We start from the raw sequence: 19,891 nt of genomic DNA, 5'->3' as shown, positions 1-19,891 counted from the left end.
CAGTGTCGCAGGCAGGGCCCAATCTCTTTGAAGTAGTGTTTTCTTAAATGTCACTTAGACCTGTTTATTGATCATATTTCATTCAGATCTTTAAAGTTATATTGGTCATTCCCAGTGACAGTATATTATAACATATGGCAGCACTGTGTTAGAATAAGCTATCTAGCAACTTGGAAAGGATCATCTAGCCAGTATTCCAGCCAGTGTCATAACCCCTTGCTGAACAGAATAAGGGACCAAGATGTCCAGTGTCCTCTGGAGTAACATTACTTTTAAGGTTGGTTGTTTATCCTGTGGTCTGTCTAATTAAACTATTTAGTCCTAAGCAGCAGGAGACTAAAATTGAATGCATTAAGCTAATGTATGTTTGCTGTGACAAACTTTTATTCTCAATTGCATCAATTAATATGTTTTTAGTTAATGTATAACAGGGCAAGTTGTGTTGCCATCCTTCCTACCTAACACTTTCATTCCTTTTATTAATGCAGTGATGAACTGGAGAGAGCAATTGAAGAATTTACTCTTTCGTGTGCTGGCTACTGTGTAGCCACGTATGTGCTGGGAATTGGAGACAGGCATAGTGACAACATCATGGTCAGAAAAAATGGCCAGGTAAGTTTAAGTGCTTGGAATATGTGTTTATTATAGCAGATGCATACTTTTCACTCTTGTGCCTGCTGACCTTCAGTCCCCTTCAAATGGCCTGAAGGCCATTTGTCTTCTGAGACAACTGGAGGGACTGCCACTTTAGGAAATGTATTTCTGACTTCCCTCTGGTGAGTGGGAAGGAGTATCTGGTTGTAACCTCACCAATTATAGATATGCACGCACACTGGAAGGGGGGGTGTAAAGTACCGGTCTGTGACATTTGCATGTTTCTGGACATTTGCCAGCACCAGCTATATTTTGTGCACTGCTTAATGAATCATGCATACATTGTGAACCAGTACTGATGGTGCAGTTGACCTCTGCTGCCACTAGAGGCGAGTAGAGCAGTGAGTCAATTGTCGTGCATGCCCCTGAGATAGAAGAGGTGACAGCAGCCATTCAGTTGAACTCCCCTCATCAGCAACTCCAGTACTTGGCTTGCTCCAAGTAATCTTGGTTGTAGTCCAGGCTTGATTGTTGTATGCATGTAGCCAATGCAGAAAATATGTACTTTTGACTATACCTAATTCTAAAATGTCTACTGCCATTCACTGTTAAATGATCCTGTAGCCTGTGCTAGTGGCATAGAGGGACAAAGTCTTGTTCGTCTCTCAAGGAACCTAATCTTGATTTGTAGCTTGGTGGCTTGATGGCACAGGCATGGAAAGTGGATGTGCCCATTCTGTAGGGGGCAGAGGAGTGCATGTGCTCAGGGGTACATGAGTTTTGACTGGATTTTCTTGTTGGTGACCAAATAAATAACAGAGTGGTGTTTGCTGTGGGTAGGAGTGGGAAGGACAACCTGCTGACATCAACCCTTTTTAGGACTGAGGGGGGGTTGCAGAGCTGTTGCCCATTGGTTGTCATTGAGCAGGTGCAGGGAATAGGGCTTGAGAAGCAAACACAAAAAAAAAAAAAAAACATGGGGGCTCATAGCTTTAATGATAGTCTGTTACAGTCGACCCTCACTCAGTAATGGGGAATGAATAAATCAGTTAACTGAAGGGGGTTGCTAATTGGCAAGTAATGGAGGCAAAGTATCCCTAAAAGTTTCTTGCACTTGATCAGATTGCTCAAAAGTCATATGTAACATGGAACAGCGTAAATAGGAAATGGCATTAGCTGTAACAAAAAAGTATGCATCAGTATTGTCTAAAAAAGAATGCAAATGGGCTTAATGATTTTGAACTTGTATATTACTGCTCTGCTAGTATCAAAGTAATAGTGAGAGAATTCTGTAAAATAAAAAGATCTGATGGCATAAATGATCACAAACTGAGGTTGTGTTAGTACTGCAGATTATTCAGAATGTTTGAAGGTATTCTTTTCCTCATAGCACTGCTTTCTTTTTATTTTCACTGAATTTATGCAGTGCTGTTCACTACTGTACAACTGGAGTGGTGTAGGCTGTTAGGGATTGTGGAGATGTTTAATCCAGATCATGAATGAATTCTGTATTTGCTGTTTATATCTGTAAAGCTGTCACACACTGATGAAAAATAGGCTAAGCTGATGCAACTCTAGTTCCCATTATCATGGGGAATTATTTTTCTGGATATTTTTATTCCTACCACCCATTTATGTCCACTGGATTCCCTTTCTTTTTTGACCTGTTCATCTCTTCCCTTTACATTCAAGAATATTGAAAGAGAGTCCGAGAAACTGGATTCATGTATGTTATCCACTAGGAATTGTGAGATTTTGTGTGCTTCTGTCTCTTGAGTAGTTCAACGGGTGTACTTCTAAAGCAGGGCTATGGTGCTTGGGTGTATGTGTGTAGACGCATGCATAAACATGTGCTTCCATGTGTCTATAACAAATCTATATATTGCTCTGTATGTTACTTGACAATACTGAAGCAGCCACTGTTAATCCTTGCTGATGCTGTATCACTCACCTTCTGTCAAATGGCAGTCTTGCAGAGGGCTTCTTCTGTGAAGGGCAGGCTGACCTCTGCCGCTCATTTCTGCCTCTCTAGCAAGTTTGTCTAACACATGTTCATAGAAATCCCCTTCCTCAGTATAACTTGTTTAAATGTCAGACTTATTTCATGTAAACAAACAGCAATCAGTGTGCAGAATCATTGTGGAATAAACTGCAGTCCATGCTACTCACTGTGCATTGATTTAGTTTTAGCTTAAAATAGAGTAGTGTATCCATGGTAGACTTCCAAAATTCCAATTTTCAAACTTCATTTAGTAGTGAAAGCACACAAGAGGATGTTTTGTCTGAAAATTATATCAACTTAAAGATTTTTGAATGGTGTTTAATTGTGTTGTACAGGATTTCCATAGGTTCATGGGTGTGTCCTAGGCTAATGACCACTAGGGCCCTTATAAGCCTAGCCTTGCAGCTGTAATGTGACTAACAAATTTGACTTATATATGGAGTGATTTACTGACTACATCTATCCATCGGAGACATAGGTGCCAGACCAGGAGTGAATTTCCAATTACCCATCCATTGGACCAAGTTACACTTAAATAGGGAGGAACTCTGCTTCAAATGGATGATGAGCCTGTTTCAGAGAATAAGAATTCTCTGAGAAACAAATCTGTGTCTCCAATATGTCCTATTTACATCACAAGCAAAATTTAGGTATTTTAATCTGAGATTTTGATGTTTGTTTTGCGAATGTGGAAAAAGTTCATCAAAACAGGGTCCCAGGGATACCTTGTACGCCAGGAAAAATCTCCTCTCAGAAGTCTGTTTGATACTGAATAAAGAGACAGGGCTTTGAGTCAGTCAGCTGTGGACATTTTATTTGCTCCCTGTATTCTTTTTGTAAAGAACCTTTGTGGACATTCTAGTTGCTGCACATGTATGGTCAGGTACATACTGATGGGGGAATTTTACTCTGTAATGAGTATGATGAGGGCTGAGTATAGTGGTATGATGACCTGTCTGGACCTAGATGCCAAGCCCTTGCTTATAAGTTGAGCAACATAGAGGGATTTTTTTTTTTTTTTTTACTAACTTGGATGTATGTTGATCTAAGGCTAGGTTAATGCCTACATGAGTTCCCAGATACCAGAATACTGAATCAACTTTTTTGAGTGATTTATTGATGACATAGTTACCCAGGGTTGTCGACTTCCCAAAAGGTACTATAATGTATTTCTTGGTATTGGGTTTTAAGCCATGGCACCAAACATTTGTCAGTGTAAGACCTTCCTGTAGGATGTTCTTATCTTGGGGGATGCAGTGACTACTCCCAGATTGCAATCCTCTGCAAACTTGGTTAGCCAGAGGCCTTTGACATTGGTTTTGACATCTGAGAAGTAGATGCCAAAGAGGAGTGTGCCTACTACAGATCCCTGGGGGACTTCACTCGTGACTACCCTCTTTGTGGAAGTCACCTCACCAAGTCTAAAGCATGTTATAAAGGGGTTTATTCCTAGTTCTCTTAAGTTTGTTGACAATGCCCAAGTGAGGTACTGTATTAAATGCTTTAGCCAGGTCTTGGTAAGCAGTATGCACTGTTTTCCCCTCATCCATTGCTTTAGTAACCTTTTCAAAGAAGTCCACCAGGTTCAGTAAGCATGGCCTTCCTTTAACAAAGCCAAAGTGGGATGGATACAGTGTCTGGAGGTCTCCTATGTCCTTGTTAATAAATTCCATAGTAACTCTTTCCATGACTTTGCAAATAAGACTAGTCAGACTAATGGGTCTGTAATTTCCAAAATCTGTTGAAGGTCCTCCCTTATGAAGGGGGATGACCATCATGGTTCTCCATTCTCATTGCACAAAGCCTGTTTTAAGACTGTAGTTAATGATTCCAATGGTCCTGATAGGTCATATTTTAGACTGTTCAGGAAGTATCCTGGGATATTATCAGGGCCCATTGAGGCTGTGTTCTTTTCTTTAGCAAGCACAAGCCAGTACGTGCTTCCTGCTTAAGGCTGGAGTGGTTATGTTTGAGGATAATTCTTGGGGATGGTTGTGGATGAGAGGAGGGTAAAGTTGGAACTGAATGTGTCCACTGACAGGTTTGTGATATTGCCAGGCTCAGTGAATGTGGCACCATTAACCACTAGGTCAGCACATTGCTGTGTACTGCCCTTGATATTTTTGACATTGTTGAAAAAGGCTATCCTTCACCAGGGAGGCTATCTTAACCTCAAAGTTGGATTTGTTTGACCTAATTAGCCCTCTTAGTTGCCCATTAACTTTAACAAGAGAGTTTTTATCATTATGGGAATTGCCCTTCCTGATTTTTGCCATGGTTGTACAGAGTTTCTGTGAGCAAATCATCATAGGATGCTGTGCTCTCTGGGTTTGGAAGGGCATTGAATTTTGACAAACCATCACTTAATAAAAGATAATTTGAATTGCAATAGTTCCTGTTACTGGTTTTAATGGGATTGCAGAGTTGATTTTGATTTCAAAGGAGACAGCTTTATGTTCAGACCTTACCAGGGAAGATGAGACATTGGGGGTGCAGCAGTCTCCCATATTTGTGAGCATGAGTTCCAGTATGTTGGAGACTGTAGTGGGCATATTCACTATTTGGTCAAGAGTGTTTGTATTTACGAAGTGCAGGAATTTCTGTGCCATAGATCTGAAGCTGTGTAGGATTCCCAGTCTGTAGAGGGTTAATTAAAGTTTCCATTAAGTAAGGTGTTAGGTTGTTTGGTATGTGTTTCCAGTACATCCAAATATGCATTGTGAGTTTCTTGGGACATGGAGGATGACCTGTAGCTGGCTAGAATAAGGTACAGGATTTTTTCCTGTGGTGATCTGCATGTGGATCCAGCATGTCATCCTGTATGACCACCCTAGAAATGTGCTTGATGATGATGTATATCAAGACACCTTCTCCTTTAGCCCTTCTCTGTGCAGCTACTGGTCTAAAAGTGTAGAAGGCACTGAAACTTTCCACTGTTGGGATACACTTTGACTCTTTAAACCATGTCTTGGTATAACTGCACAGATGTGTAAGGAGGACTTGAAGAATTATTTTTTTATTTAGGCTCTTGGCATTGAGTAGCAGCACCTTTGAGGTTCAGTTGAGTTGATTTTACTATGCTGGTAGGTTTATCAATTTGGCATTGCTGAAAAAAGGCACTATCGAAGTGGATAAACATTTAGCCGATATTTGAAAGCCTAGAGGGGAAAGATGTAGACCATCCTTGACAAAGCAAAATGGTCTGTTAACTATATCCTCCCAAGCTGACAAATATTGGATCACCTTAGAGTGACACCAGTAAGACAGCTAATTGTTGAAATCAGTCATTTTGTGGTCCTAGTTTAGCCTCACCCTCAGTGATGGCAATATGTTGATCAGTGGTAGGCTCATACTAGCCTGAGACATATAGCTTGAAAGCTCTGTAATGTCTGTTTTCTTATAACATAGTCTGAAAGCTTCATAATATCTCTCTTCATGTAGTCTAGGAAGGTACATCTCAGGTCATTTACACCTACAATGGACTATGATAGAATCATACTGGTACCTGTGGTGTAATGACTTAAGTATTTGTATGATTTGTTGGATCCTGGCTCCAGATAAGCAACTAACATCTTCTTGTTCAGTCTAGTTAGAGGAGCATCAGTATATCTCACAATGGCGTTCCCTATGACGACAGTCCTGGGAAGTGTATTTGCTTGCCTTAGGGGCTTCATGTTTGAGGTTCCACTAAGAGTGACAGTATGAGTGATTTTAGGTGTTGATTTTTCTGAGTGCCTTTGGGCTTGCTGAGATATAGCTTTGGTAATGGGCAGTTTAGGCAATGTTTGTTGTTTAGGAAGATTGCTTTTAAGTGCCTTAATGTATGTTAATCTGTGTGTGTTTTGCATGCTGTGTGAGATTGGTTTTCTATGCATGGTTTCGACAATCTGATGCGCACTTTGTAGGCGAGAGTTTAGCATCCAGTGTCATTGTGTAAGTACATCTCTCGCTTATTGTGTCTACTTCTTTAAGGATTACGTGGCTGTCTGTAAACATGAGACAAGTTAGTACATTGTCTCAAGATTCATATGCCCAACAAGCTGGCTAAAGAGAAGTTGGGAAATTGTATATCCATAATGTCCATTCCTTTGATTAGTAAGCTGCAAGGGGGTGGTGGATTTAGTTTAGAAGGCTATTAAGGTTGCTTTGTTGATGCAAGCTAATAAGGGCGCTTTATTGGAGCCCTTTAGCAGGGCCAAACTTACATGAATACAACAATTAAGTACCAACATAAGTACAGAGTAGCAAATTATGCATTAACACTGTCAGTAAAGCTTCTCAAAAGTACAGATGTCCTTCAAGGATGCATCTGCAGTCCTTACAAATGGGTAGTCCTGTCGTCAGGCAGCCCTTCGGTCGGCCGGATTCCAAAGTCTGGGTCTGGCTTCGGCTGGTGTCGCACTTCACCCGACGTCATAGCTGCAGTTTTTCGGGTATAAAGGCATCAGCCGATGCCATCTTCCCCAGTCTTTTTTGCCGCGTGGCGCCCGAAGCAGAAGCTGTTCGCAAGTGCCGGTCGGTCAGAACCAGAGATTTCATACCGAATACTACTTCGAAGACTTCTAAAAGCTAAGTACCCCGTTGGGGACTCTTTCTTGCCTCAGCCGATGTCAGAAAAAGTGAATAACTGTTTAACTTGTGGGAAACAAATACCTCATAAAGATTTCCACTCTTACTGCTTACCTTGTTTAGGCCCAGACCACGACGTAGCAGCTTGTCTAGCCTGTTCTTTTAACCGACGGATGCTTAGGCGTCGGTCGGAATTTGCAGAACAGTTTTCGGCTCTGAATTTGCTTATATCATGCCGTCGGACCCTCGACTTCACAAATTACCAAAAGCGCGGGAAAAGGACCGACACTGCGTCCCGCAGTTTCTTGCGCCGCAGTTAAGCCAACCACGAGTGTCTCGGTTTCGCTGAAACCGAACAAGCAGTTCTTCCCCGGCAAAACATGCCTTCTACCGGGCCTCTTCTAGCCTGGTGGAATCGGCTTGAAATCCAACCTTCTGTTGCGGTTTCTCAGGAATTATCAGACACTATTCCTTGGATATTTCAACCCCTGCGTGGAGCTGCTAGGCCTCCTGCAGCCATGTCTATTAAGGCCTTTGCCAGGGCTAAAGCAGCTAAAGCTTCTAAAACGGTGCCTGTTAAACCCCTCTCTCACAGGCCCAGCACCAGTTCCCATATGCTTTCTTTGGCTGAGGATCTCATTTCTTTAATTCGTGGCTCCCAGCCTCATCCAGACAGGGCCTCTCATCCACCTCCAGAGAAGAGGCCTAGAGCAGAGCCCCCTGAACCAGTATCCACAGATGACTCCTCTGATGACTCAGAACATACAGACCCTCCTGAGGCTCCTTATTCCCCTTACGAAGACTCTGATGCTGAAGAGTCCATTCCTTCAGCCTCTCCACCTGAGGAATTTTCCTTTGGGGAAACCTTGCATGCTATGAGGGAACAATTTCAGTGGCAGGGGCAAGATTTCTCAGACTCCAGAAAAAGGCTTAGAACCTTTCTACCTTTGCCACAGCATAGGCCTTTAGCTATACCTCCAGTTCTTTCTGTTGTAGATGATGCATTTAATGATGCTTGCACTGCTCCTGATTCATTACCTCCGGCCCCTGCTAAGCCCGATAGGTTCTACAGGGTCCCGGACACTCATCACCATTTATACAAGGCTCCTTTTGCAGATCCAGAGACTATCTCCCAGGGTCCTAAAGCTGTAGCAACTACATCTGCTAAAAACCCCCCTCTGAAAGGGAATCCAGATCCTTAGAGATGGGGCAAAAAGTTTACACTTCTGCTACTTTGTCAGCTAGAGCTTTGAACTGCCAATTCCATATGATTCAATATCAAGAGTTTATGCTTGACCAGTTAACTAAAAAACTGTCCTCTGAAGAATCTTTAGATAAAAAATATGTTCAGGAAATGGTACATAACATACAGCAGGTTAGTAACCATTCTTTAAAATGTGGCTATGATGCACTGGAGGCTTCCTTTAGATCAGCCATGACTGGCACAGTTATCCGGAGACATGCATGGTTGAAAGAGCAGACATTACCAGACCATGTCAAATCTAAGCTTTTGGATGCACCCATGGACAAGGTCAATTTATTTGGTTCCCCTGCACAGCAGGTACTAAAGAAGATGGAAGAGAAGGCGAAATCTGTACAAACAGTGAAAGATTTCTTACAGGTTCAACCTCCAAGGTTTAGCAGGAACTGGCCCTCCAAAATTGGTCCTTTCCAGACTCCTCTAAGACACAGAGAGGCAGGAATAGGCGTTCAAGAGGCAGAAACCAATCCAGGGTGCCTACAGGGGACGCTAGTGGCAAGGTAACAACCAGCGAGGCAGCCACCACCACTACAACAACACAATCACAGTGACTTGGATGTGGCACCGCCAGGGAACAACTGGAAGCACCCTTAGCTAACCTTATTTTCAAAGAACTGGCATTGCATCACAAGGGAAAAATGGATTTTGCAAACTATAGACCAAGGTTACAGGTTCCATTTCCATACTCTACCAGGAAAGAGAGGAATGCCAAACCTACCACCTACTCAAAGGGCAGAAGCTCTAAAGCAAATATCTCAATTATTAAGAATGAGAGCTGTGGAAAAGGTGTCATCTATGGAGCAAGGAAAGGGATTTTACTCCAGACTCTACCTGGTACCAAGAAAAGAGAACAAATGGAGGCCTATTCTCGACCTGTCCGCTTTAAACACATTCCTCATTGTTCCAAAATTCAAAATGCTGACCCTACAGCAGCTCCTTCCCATGCTGGGCAAGGAGTCTTGGCTGGTAACTCTAGATCTCAAGGAGGCATACCTGCACGTTCCCATTCGACCAATTTGCAGAAGATACCTCAGATTTCTTGCAGGATCAGAGCATTATCAATTCTCAGCATTGCCCTTTGGCGTATCTACTGCACCCAGAGTGTTCACGAAATGCCTGGCATCAGTAATTGCTCATTGCAGACTTCAGGGGATCCAAATTTATCCCTACCTGGACGACTGCCTGATTCAAGCGGACAACAAAAGCCAACTAACAGGAGACTTACAAAGAGTCATTTACCTACTGCAAGCCCTGGGATATACAGTCAATATAAAAAAGTCAAGGCTGACTCCATCCCAAAGAATAACTTTTCTGGGTGCAGAGCTGGACACATCAAAACAAATGGCATTCCTAACTGCAGAAAAGCAAGAGCAACTACCTCTCTACTTCTTGGCATTAACAAAGCAGAACCATCTAACTGCAAGAAAAGTACTGCAAGCCCTAGGCTTCATGGTATCCTGCATAATTCTGGTCCCTCATGCCAGACTGCATATGAGAAAGCTACAGTGGTACCTAAAGAATTTGTGGTCCCAACACAAGCACAGCCTAGAAACCAAAATTCCAATAATCCCATGCCTGAAACAAGAGTTCCTATGGTGGGCTCAGGCCTGTCAATCAAACAAAGGATTGCCCTTCTGCAACAGTCAACCAAGCCAAACCATCACGACAGATGCCTCAGACCTCGGTTGGGGGGCACACATGCTGGACAAGTGCATACAAGGCTTATGGACTCAAGACCAGCTGTGCCTGCACATAAATCTAAAGGAAATGCTGGCAGTAAAATTGGCAATCCAGTCATTCATTTCATTTCTCCAAGAAGGTCAGTTGATGATAAGGACAGACAACACCACAGTTATGTGGTACATCAACAAACAGGGAGGCACACATTCATATCCTCTATGCCGGCTGGCACTGGACCTATGGGATGTGGCTCTGAGCTACAACATTCAGTTACAAGCAATTTTTGTACCGGGAAAAGAAAACATTCTGGCAGCCATTTTAAGCAGAACTACCACAGATGCCCACGAATGGATGCTGCATCTGGACATCTTCAAAGCCATCACAAGAGAATGGGGATTACCACAAATAGACTTATTTGCATCCCCACTCAATCACCAGCTAAAGAAATTCTGCACAAGGACGTACCACCCACTTGCCTGGACTCCCTATCTTTCAGTTGGAAAAACCTGACAGCTTATGCATTCCCACCACTTCCTTTGATGCACAAGGTGCTTTTGAAGATCAAAGAGGAACGTCCAAGGATCATTCTGATAGCTCCAGACTGGCCAAGACAACATTGGTACCCATTGCTGAGGAGCATGTCTCGGGAACAAATATGGACACTGCCCCTGATCCCATTGCTGTTAACACAGAACAACTACAACATCCTGCATCCAAACCTGAAAACTCTGCAGCTAACTGCCTGGAACATTACATAAGGACAATTAACCCAGATTTATCCCAAAGGGTTAAAGACATAATCCTTGAGGCTCGTAGACCTTCAACAAGAAAGAATTATGCAGCAAAATGGAAAAGATATCTCATTTGGAGTACTGCAAAAGAAGATGTGGCGCTAGTAAACATAGCCAACATCCTGGAGTACTTGGCAGAGCTCTTCCATGCAGGCCTGTCCTATTCTTCCATCAAGATACATGCATCAGCTATTTCAGCAGAATACAGCTTGGATCCTCCTGTCTTCTCTCATCCTCTGCTCAGACAGTTTCTGAGAGGAATTAAAATGTAAAACCTCCCAGGAAACCCCCATTGCCAGCATGGGACTTGAACCTTGTGTTAGAAAAATTGACACTTCCCCTTTCGAACCAGCAGCAACAGCAGAATTACAATACTTATCCTGGAAGACTGCTTTCCTACTGGCAATCACCTCAGCAAGAAGGGTCTCTGAACTACAGGCATTAATGGCAGTGCAACCCTTCCTGATCTTCCATCAAGATAGTGTCCATGAGAACAAATCCCACATTTATGCCTAAGGTGGTATCCAGAGTGTCTTTAAATCAGGCTATACACCTACCTACATTCTTCCCCAACCCACAGAACAGGGGAGAAAGACTGTTGCATACCTTGGATGTACATAGGCAATTACGCTACTACCTGGACAGGACCAAGTCCAATAGAAAAACTGACCAGCTTCTGGTAGCATATGCAACAGGAAAGGAAGGAAAACCTATTTCAAAACAGACAATCTCCAAATGGATAGGAAATCGCATTAGATTTTGTTACTCCTACCATGGAAATAAAACTCCAGAGAACATCAGGCCTCACTCCACAAGGGCTACAGCCACTACCACAGCTTTCTTCACAGTGGCTACCAAGGACATTATAGAGGCTGCTACTTGGACCTCCGTGCATACATTTGCCAAGCATTACAATTTACCTTTATACTCTAGATCCCGAGCAGGTTTTGCCACTGCTGTTTTGCAAGGGATCTAACTACACCATAATCTCTACTTTTTCCTCCTCCCTAGTTCAGCTATGGTATTCTACCCATTTGTAAGGACTGCAGATGCATCCTTGAAGGACATAGTACAGTTTTGTACCTACCATAAATGTAGATGTCCAATAGGAATGCATCTGCAGTCACCACCTTCCCTCTGTGGTACTCCTAGGGTATTTGCCATCCTTCAGCTAGCTTGGGGATCTATTATGGTGTATTTGTTTGTATATATGTACATACATGCTTATTTTATGTGTTTGCTCTCTACTATTTGGAAACATTGGCATTTATCCAAATTTAGCCATCAAAGAGGGCACCCGGCATCTGGGGCAAGAAACACTGAGGAAGATGGCGTCGGCTGATGCCTTTATACCCGAAAAACTGCAGCTATGACGTCGGGTGAAGTGCGACACCAGCCGAAGCCAGACCCAGACTTTGGAATCCGGCTGACCGAAGGGCTCCCTGACGACAGGACTACCCATTTGTAAGGACTGCAGATGCATTCCTATCGGACATCTACATTTATGGTAGGTACAAAACTGTACTTTCTCATCAATCAACAAAAAGTTCAATGTTGGAGTACTTAAAAACAATTTAAAATATAACAAATCAGCAGATAAAGCAGTGAAATGAAGTACAAAACAGTAAAATATTTCCCCTTCTTTTCCAGGTTGATCCTATTTGATTTCAGATTCTGAAGACAGACTTGTGTATGTTTTTTCCCCATATAGTTAGAGGGTATTGTGTAGCGTTTCTGGCTAAGACTTATGAGGTGAGATTCCTTTAGAATAGTAGGCTAACTGCCCTGAAGGGCCATGGTAAGCCTAGCCAATAGCCCTAGATCAGAATTAAACCCTGTAGTTTGTGCATATAAAGCAATGACCTTAACTGTTATGTCAAAACTCCCTCCTCCAGTCCTGTATATTACCTTGCCCACCTGTTAAAATGGGATCAGCAACACTAACCAGACTGTTGAAGATTACTATGCACTACAGTAAGGCAATTTACTTTATAGTCATGAAAGAAGCAACATATGGGGTACTAGAGTAATATTCATATGCTTTTAGAGTCAGCAAACATCCCAGTGTTCCTTCACTGAATATGTTCAATAGCTATTCTCACTGTGCCTCTCTACAGTGAAACTCTTACCCCTTGTGATGGAAATTCTGTGGTATTAATGTTTTGAAATAGGTGCATTTGAAGTTAAATGGTTTCTATTCCCCAACATTCAGTTCCCTCATATTCACTTGTTTACATTTCTTTCATAGTTACAACTCCGCTTACAGTTTTGCTGTACCTTACTGAGTGTGCCAGTCTTATATCCATTTGCTGAAATCACAAAAATGGTTAATTGATTGACCAGTTAAGCAGCTAAGAAATGGTCTTCGTGAGTGGCCTGTTTGTACTTTTTGAGACCTTTCACACAATAGCTTCACAAACAGTTAAGCAAATTAAGAAACTTAGTATTAGTGTTAGTAGACATAAGATATTGCCTAAAGGAATGGTACAGGTTTTAAGAAGTAGAAAATAGTCATACTCTGCAAACTTAATCATCTGTTTCTCCAGCTTAAAAATATTTTACTTGCAATTCATTCACATATATTTGTCTGGCACATTTGTTCCCCAATTCCTTTTCAGTTTGTTGGACTTGTAAATAGCACAGTGGTACATAGACCTACACACTTTTGGGAAGGCAGTACTCTTGCTGCCTTTTAGATGCGCAGGCAGTATTTATAACAGTAAACATTTTAACCAATATATACCCCTTCTTACTTGCAAGTGTATCTAATCCACAACACATTTCTTTCTTATTGGGCTTCTTTCTTTAAGCATCTTGATGTTAGACTGTTTACCTTTTTAATATTAACATTAATTGCTAATGTGTAGTTGTGTAAGTAAAGATAACAGTAGGTGTTCAAATAGCTCACTGCTGCAGTTGCCTAAGCCATATGAGTTATACCCTGCCAAGGATATAACAGCTGGCCAGCTTCCAAAGCTTAAGGGCATCTTTCATGTGCTCAGACCAATGATAACTCAAACCAGGCAGGGTGAAAACCAGCTTTGTGGCTTCTAAGCCCTTTAGAGCTTTCATGTTATCTACTGAATGCTTGGTTTGCAAAATTGAATGCCCTTGTCTAAGCAAGCCAAAACATACAGAAAAGTAAATAACTAGAGGGGATAGAGGGGAGGGATTGGTACTGCAGCATTAATCTATTCAAACTTCTACTGTTATGGTAAGTTTACTTACACGGTTATGCTGTGTTCATCATTAGGTTAGTGCTGAAGAGTAGCCCTAGCTATATGGACAGATTACCAAAACGTAGACAGGGAGAAGAGGCCCCTTTCCAAAAAGCCATTAAAGACACAAAGACCCTTATACAGTATGCCTTGATTCTGCCTGGAATTGTCTTTTTATGGTGGGAATAATAAAAAGAAATAGTATGGGACAACCATTTGGGAATTGTCTGCTTTGAAAATGAGATAAGGGTGACCCACCATAAGACGTTGCAGTTCAGATACTGTTCCAGGTGTCAGAGCAGCAAGCAACACTGTCTTCCATGTGTAGGCTTTCAAATATTATCTAAAGCATTGTCTTAACCCATAGTGCCTATTTTAGGCAGTGCCAAACTGAAAGTACTTCTGACATAGCAAATCAAAACCAAGAAAAATCTAAAAGTATTACTGCTCAATGCTAGGAGTCTAAACAAAACATTCCACTCCCTAGAAGCTCTCTTTACCCCAAAGAATGCTGACTTCTGTGCAGTCACTGAGACATGGATTAAAGCCATGGAGAGCACACCAACTGTGCTAGGTTGTAATGCCTTCCACACATTTAGGCCAGCTACATCACAGGTAGGGACTAAAGGTGGAGGTGTCTTATTTACATCAAAGATAAATATACTTCAAGGCTGGTCAAACAGGACAACGCACTTGAGCTGCTCCATGTTCAAATCACCATAGGCAAAATCCAATACCACTTCCTTGCAAGCTATAGATCCCCCTCTATGACCCAGGAAACCCATACCATGTATTTAAACTTATTAGAAATACTAACCATCCAACCCAATACCATATTATTGGGTGACTTTAATTACCCCACTATTAACTGGGAATCCTGTAGGACACCAAATGTACATGCACAGAGATTCCTGGATTTTGTAAATACAAACTCCCTGGACCAGATAGTACACTAACCAAGGGTGCAACCAGATCCGGTCCTCACTAATACAGGAGAGTGCTGCAACCCCCCCCCCCCCCCCACTGTAATACCTACCCAGATAAAGTCAGACCACAAAATGGTCTCCTTTGAAGTAAAAATGAAACCTGGACCCCCAGCTAAACCTGGAATATTCAATAACTGTTTTAAGGCTAACCTACTGCTATTAAGTGAGAACCTGGCAAAATTTCAAGCCCCCATTAAACCTGAGAACACTGCTGCCTATGCAGAACTGTTCACAGGAATCCTCTACAAACATGTTAATAGCTACACAGAGGCAGCTGTACCCACCAGGAAGAAGTACATAACTAACTCAAAAAACAAGCCACCCTGGTGGAATCAAAAAATAAATATGCTGTATAACAGGAGGACGAAAATCATGGCAAAAATAGGAGGTGCAGCACCCAGCAGGATAAAAGCACCATCATCAAACTAAACAAACTATTCAGAGGACAAATAAAGTCTACCAAAGCCAAATTTGAGGTAAGTGTGCCCTCCCAGGCCAAGGACATCCACAAAGTGTTCTTTAGCTATGTCCCCAACCTCAAAGGCAGTACACAATTGTGTGCAGAACTCATTGTAAATGGAGCCACCTATACTGAGCCAGAAGACATTGCAAACCTTCTGGCTGATAAATTCAGCTCCAACTTTAACCATCTCTCCCCCTCAACCTTCCCTTAGGAAGTATCAAATATAACCCCCCTATTATCACTAGGGAACAGGTCCTTAATGCTCTCTCTAAGACCAAGAACACTGCGTCAATGGACCCAGACAATATCCCAGGATGCCTTCTAAATAGTATGAAACATGACCGATCAGGGCCTCTGAAATTACTATTTAACTGTAGCCTCCAAACAGGTTTCATGCCTCATGAATGGAGAAAGGCAACAGTCATCCCTTGGCACAACGCTGGGCCATCTACAGACCCGGGAAACTACAGACCCATATGTCACACTAGTCTTATATGTAAAGCCATGGAAAGAGTTATCATGGAGATGATCACTAGAGATATAGTAAACCTCCAGACACTGGACCAACCCAGTTTGGTTTTGTCAAGGGCAGATCATGCCTATTCAACCTGGTGGACTTCTTTGAGAAAGTCACCAAAGCAATGGATGAGGGATCATTCACACTGCCTACCTTGACCTGGCCAAGGCATTTGTCACAATACCCCACTCAGGCATTGTTAACAAACTCAAGAGGTTGGGTACAAACCCGTATGTCACCCGGTGGATAGCCAACTGGCTCACAGACAAGACCCAGGAAGTTAGAATTGGGGAGTCCACCTCTACAAAGAAGCTAGTCACAAGTGGAGTCCCTCAGGGGATCGGTCCTTGGACTGCTTTTTGGCATTTACTTCTCAGAAGTCAAGGCCAATGTCAGTGGCCTCTAGCTGACAAAATTTGCAGATGATTGCAAATTAGGAGCTGTCATTGAATCTCACACTGACACAAATGTTCTTCATGAGGGGCTGACACACACACAACTGGTATCAGAGCCATGGACTTAAACTAAATTCCTTTGGGAAGTCATCCATCCCTGGTAACTGTCATATTGACAACACACCCCTTAGAGTTGACCCGGTAGTCAGTGACATAGGGACACACACAAATAGCAATCTAGCCTTTGACCATCGTGTCTACAGTGGTGAGGAAATCATTGTAAGCTGCGCAACTTATAAACAAAGGTATGGCATCTAAGTTCAAGGAAGTCATTGTTCCACTGTATTCAGCATTCATCAGACCTATCATTGAGTACAATGCCCCCTTTAGTATGTACCTAACCAGGCATATCCAACAATTGGAATATCCACAGAGGTTCCTTACTAAAAGAATACAGGGTGTAAGTAAAATGTCCTATGCAGACTGCCTCAAGGCCATATCCTCTGTATTCTGTCTCCTACAGGCTTTTGAGGGAAGATCTATGCCTGATACACAGGGCATTGTCAGACCTCACTCTGATGGACCTCCTGCATATCCATAAAACAAACAGCACCAAAATTACCCATTCTAAAGACTTAAACCTTACCTGTGATATAAATAGGACCTGCTGGAGAGATGGGTATGCAATACAGAGACTACCGTGTCTATGGAACATGCTCCCCATCCATGTGAAGCAGAGTTCCTCCTTAACCCAGTTCAAGTGCAACTTGGACAGTTGTATGGGAAATTGGAAATACATCCATGGTTTGACACCTGTGTCTCTAATGGACACAGGTAACCTGTAAATGTTTCATCTCCCAGACCCATGCTGAACACTTATCAAGGGTATCAGAACTTGTCAGAGATGGGGATGCATGGCTAGGTTTAAAAAGGCACTTGTGGTCATTAGCCTAGTAACACCTGTGAACCTATAAGAATCTCAAATCAGTATGATGAGCTGGTCTTAATGGAGTAAGTTAAAATCCCAAGAAAGAGCCACCTCTTTTCTAGGTGGGAAAGTATGCAGAACCTCTTTAAAAACAGGTTGACATGAGAGTGCATTGAAAGAGAGGGATCCATCAGCAGACATCCTGAAATGGCCAAAAGATGAACATTGATGGAATAATAAGAAAGGACAGAGGATAATAACTTGACCAAATATTGAGGAACCATGGAAATGGTGGCATTAAAAGGGTATTTATTCTTAGCGTGGCATCACCTAAAATCTTTTCCATTTACTAATGTATCATTTTGTAGTTCCTAGTTTGTTTCCATTAATACTGCCTGCACATCCTCAGAAAACAGATGCTTAAAATGTGTTAAGATTCTTTTCAAACAGTCAGTTGAGGTTGTTTCAACCTAGGGTGTATAAGCACCCAGGCTTGTAGGTGTAGATCCAGTTTTTGCAGACGATTATAGTAATTGCCCTCGGCCATTTTCAAAAGAAGCGAGAACCACTTTTGCCTGGGCCAGAAAGGAATCACCACAGTAATCTTTGAAGAGTCCTGAATCTTCAAAATGACCCTGAATGTTAATGGAAGGATAAAAAAGTATAAAGGAGCATTACCATCTAAAAGAATGAAAATGCATCTGTTTTTCAGGCCTACTTGCAAGGAATCATGGAGCAAAATTTCTTCAGTTGATCTTTGTGAATGGAGGTGAATAGATTAGTTTGAGATGTTACCCACAGCTGAATCAAGTCTTGATATAGGGTCCATCCTGGTCCTGCTCACCTTGTCTGCCACAAAGTTTTGCTCTGAAGCAATGTAAAAGTCCTGTAGAGTGACATTATTTCAAATTGCTATATCCCAAGCTTCCATGGCTAGTCTGCAGAGAGAGTAGGCCTTAGGCACTCCCTGCTTGTTTATTTAACACATCACTGTGGTATTATCTGTCACCTGAAGAGGGCTTGGGGACCACAGGTGATTTAGAGAACTGAGTGCATTTACTACTGCAAACACCTTCTTGATGTTTGTGTTTTGGTTTGTCTTTTTTGTTCCAAAGACCTTTTACTTTTGACTTCTCCAAAGAAACATCCTCCCAAGCAAAGTATGATGTATCTGTTGTTACAGAGTAAATAGGAGAAGAATGATAAATGGGGAGACCTAGACTCTGATAAAACCGGTCTCTCCACTATGTCACATCCCTTTTTACAAATTCCAAAACTGGAATTGGAAAGGTCAGAGGGTGTTGATTTTTGAATACCAAACATATTTTATGCACAACTGAATCTTTCTCATGTGATGTTTGGTGAGAGGAATCATGAGTATCACAGATACTATGAATCCTAAAATCCTGAGGTGTTCCCTTGCTGAAGTTGTTGACTGTGGAAAATCTCAGGAATAGATATATCTATATATCTGTTTTACAATGGGAGAAAAGCTCCTTGAAGTGATGTATTCCGAGGTCACTTGAAGAATATGATTTTGTGGGATAGAATTAAACAAGATTTTTCAGTGTTCCTCTGGAAACTCGATCTGTGAAAGAGATCCGTTATCCACACGAAAGAGAAATTCATGACACATTGACTATGGAAAGAGAAGCAAACCGCCTAAATAAGGAGAAATGTGGATACCTTGTAGTCTGCAGTAGGCTATCACTAGTGTTAATTGTAAAGGTTCAGACAGTAACACATGTTTCTGCAGTACACTTGGTATGGGACATATGGCTACAGTGACATTCACCTGCAATTGTATACACCCTTGGAATAGCAGATAACTTGCATGAATAATGCAGAGAACTGAAAGTATAATCCAGGCACAGAATCTTAAAAATTGGATTGAAATCTGTGGCTGTTAGGATATAGTAAGGATCCTTTAAATTTAGAGATATCAAATTAAGATCTAGAACTGATGTCAGTGAAGTTCTTTCTGTGGTACCAGAATCATTCTGGAATCCTTTCTCTACAAAAAAGGGAAGAACACGTTATATCTCGCCTTTAGTCTGCAGATGCTGAGTAACCAAGGAGCTAAATAAGTTTGATCTAGTGGGTGAGGATGAATCCCTTGACATGGAGGCAGGGATTCCCACTACATGAATGAGCCCATTTGTCTCAGATTATCTGTAGCCAGTGTGTAATATGGAGAACCAGATTTTGGGAAGAATAGATTTATTTCTGGGCAGATCCTGCCTTCTTTTGTGAGCCTGTTTGCCACTGTCTTTTTTTAATGACTGCCTGAAGTGTGCTGAGACTGTATATTTTGCTTTTCATACAAAGATCTTGAACTAGGGATGAAACCTTTAATAAACTTGGAGAATAAAGGCTGGAAAACTGAGCAACTGCTTGAATCGGTTTTCCTTTCTAATCACATTTTCAGGACCTCAGCAGGAGATGGTCCAAAAATAACCTCCCTATGAAAGGGGGGTGGGTTTAAAA

The 19,891-nt window shown here is 42.0% G+C and overlaps 1 protein-coding gene across 4 annotated transcripts in view; it reads left to right on the top strand.

Moving 5' to 3' along the window:
- PIK3CB (phosphatidylinositol-4,5-bisphosphate 3-kinase catalytic subunit beta) overlaps window positions 1–19,891 on the top strand; it is a gene marked incomplete at its 3' end in the record, with an annotated part of 1,563,003 nt that overhangs the window by 1,474,088 nt on the left and 69,024 nt on the right. For all 4 annotated transcript variants that reach the window (XM_044070037.1, XM_044070038.1, XM_044070035.1 and 1 more), the window contains 1 exon segment: window positions 489–612. In XM_044070037.1, coding sequence (XP_043925972.1) covers window positions 489–612 — 124 coding nt within the window.

The sequence above is a fragment of the Protopterus annectens genome, chromosome 4.part1 (genome assembly GCF_019279795.1).
Source record: "Protopterus annectens isolate FY-2018-M chromosome 4.part1, PAN1.0, whole genome shotgun sequence".
Lineage (NCBI taxonomy): Eukaryota > Metazoa > Chordata > Ceratodontiformes > Protopteridae > Protopterus > Protopterus annectens.
This window is presented reverse-complemented; position numbering and strand designations above follow the sequence as displayed.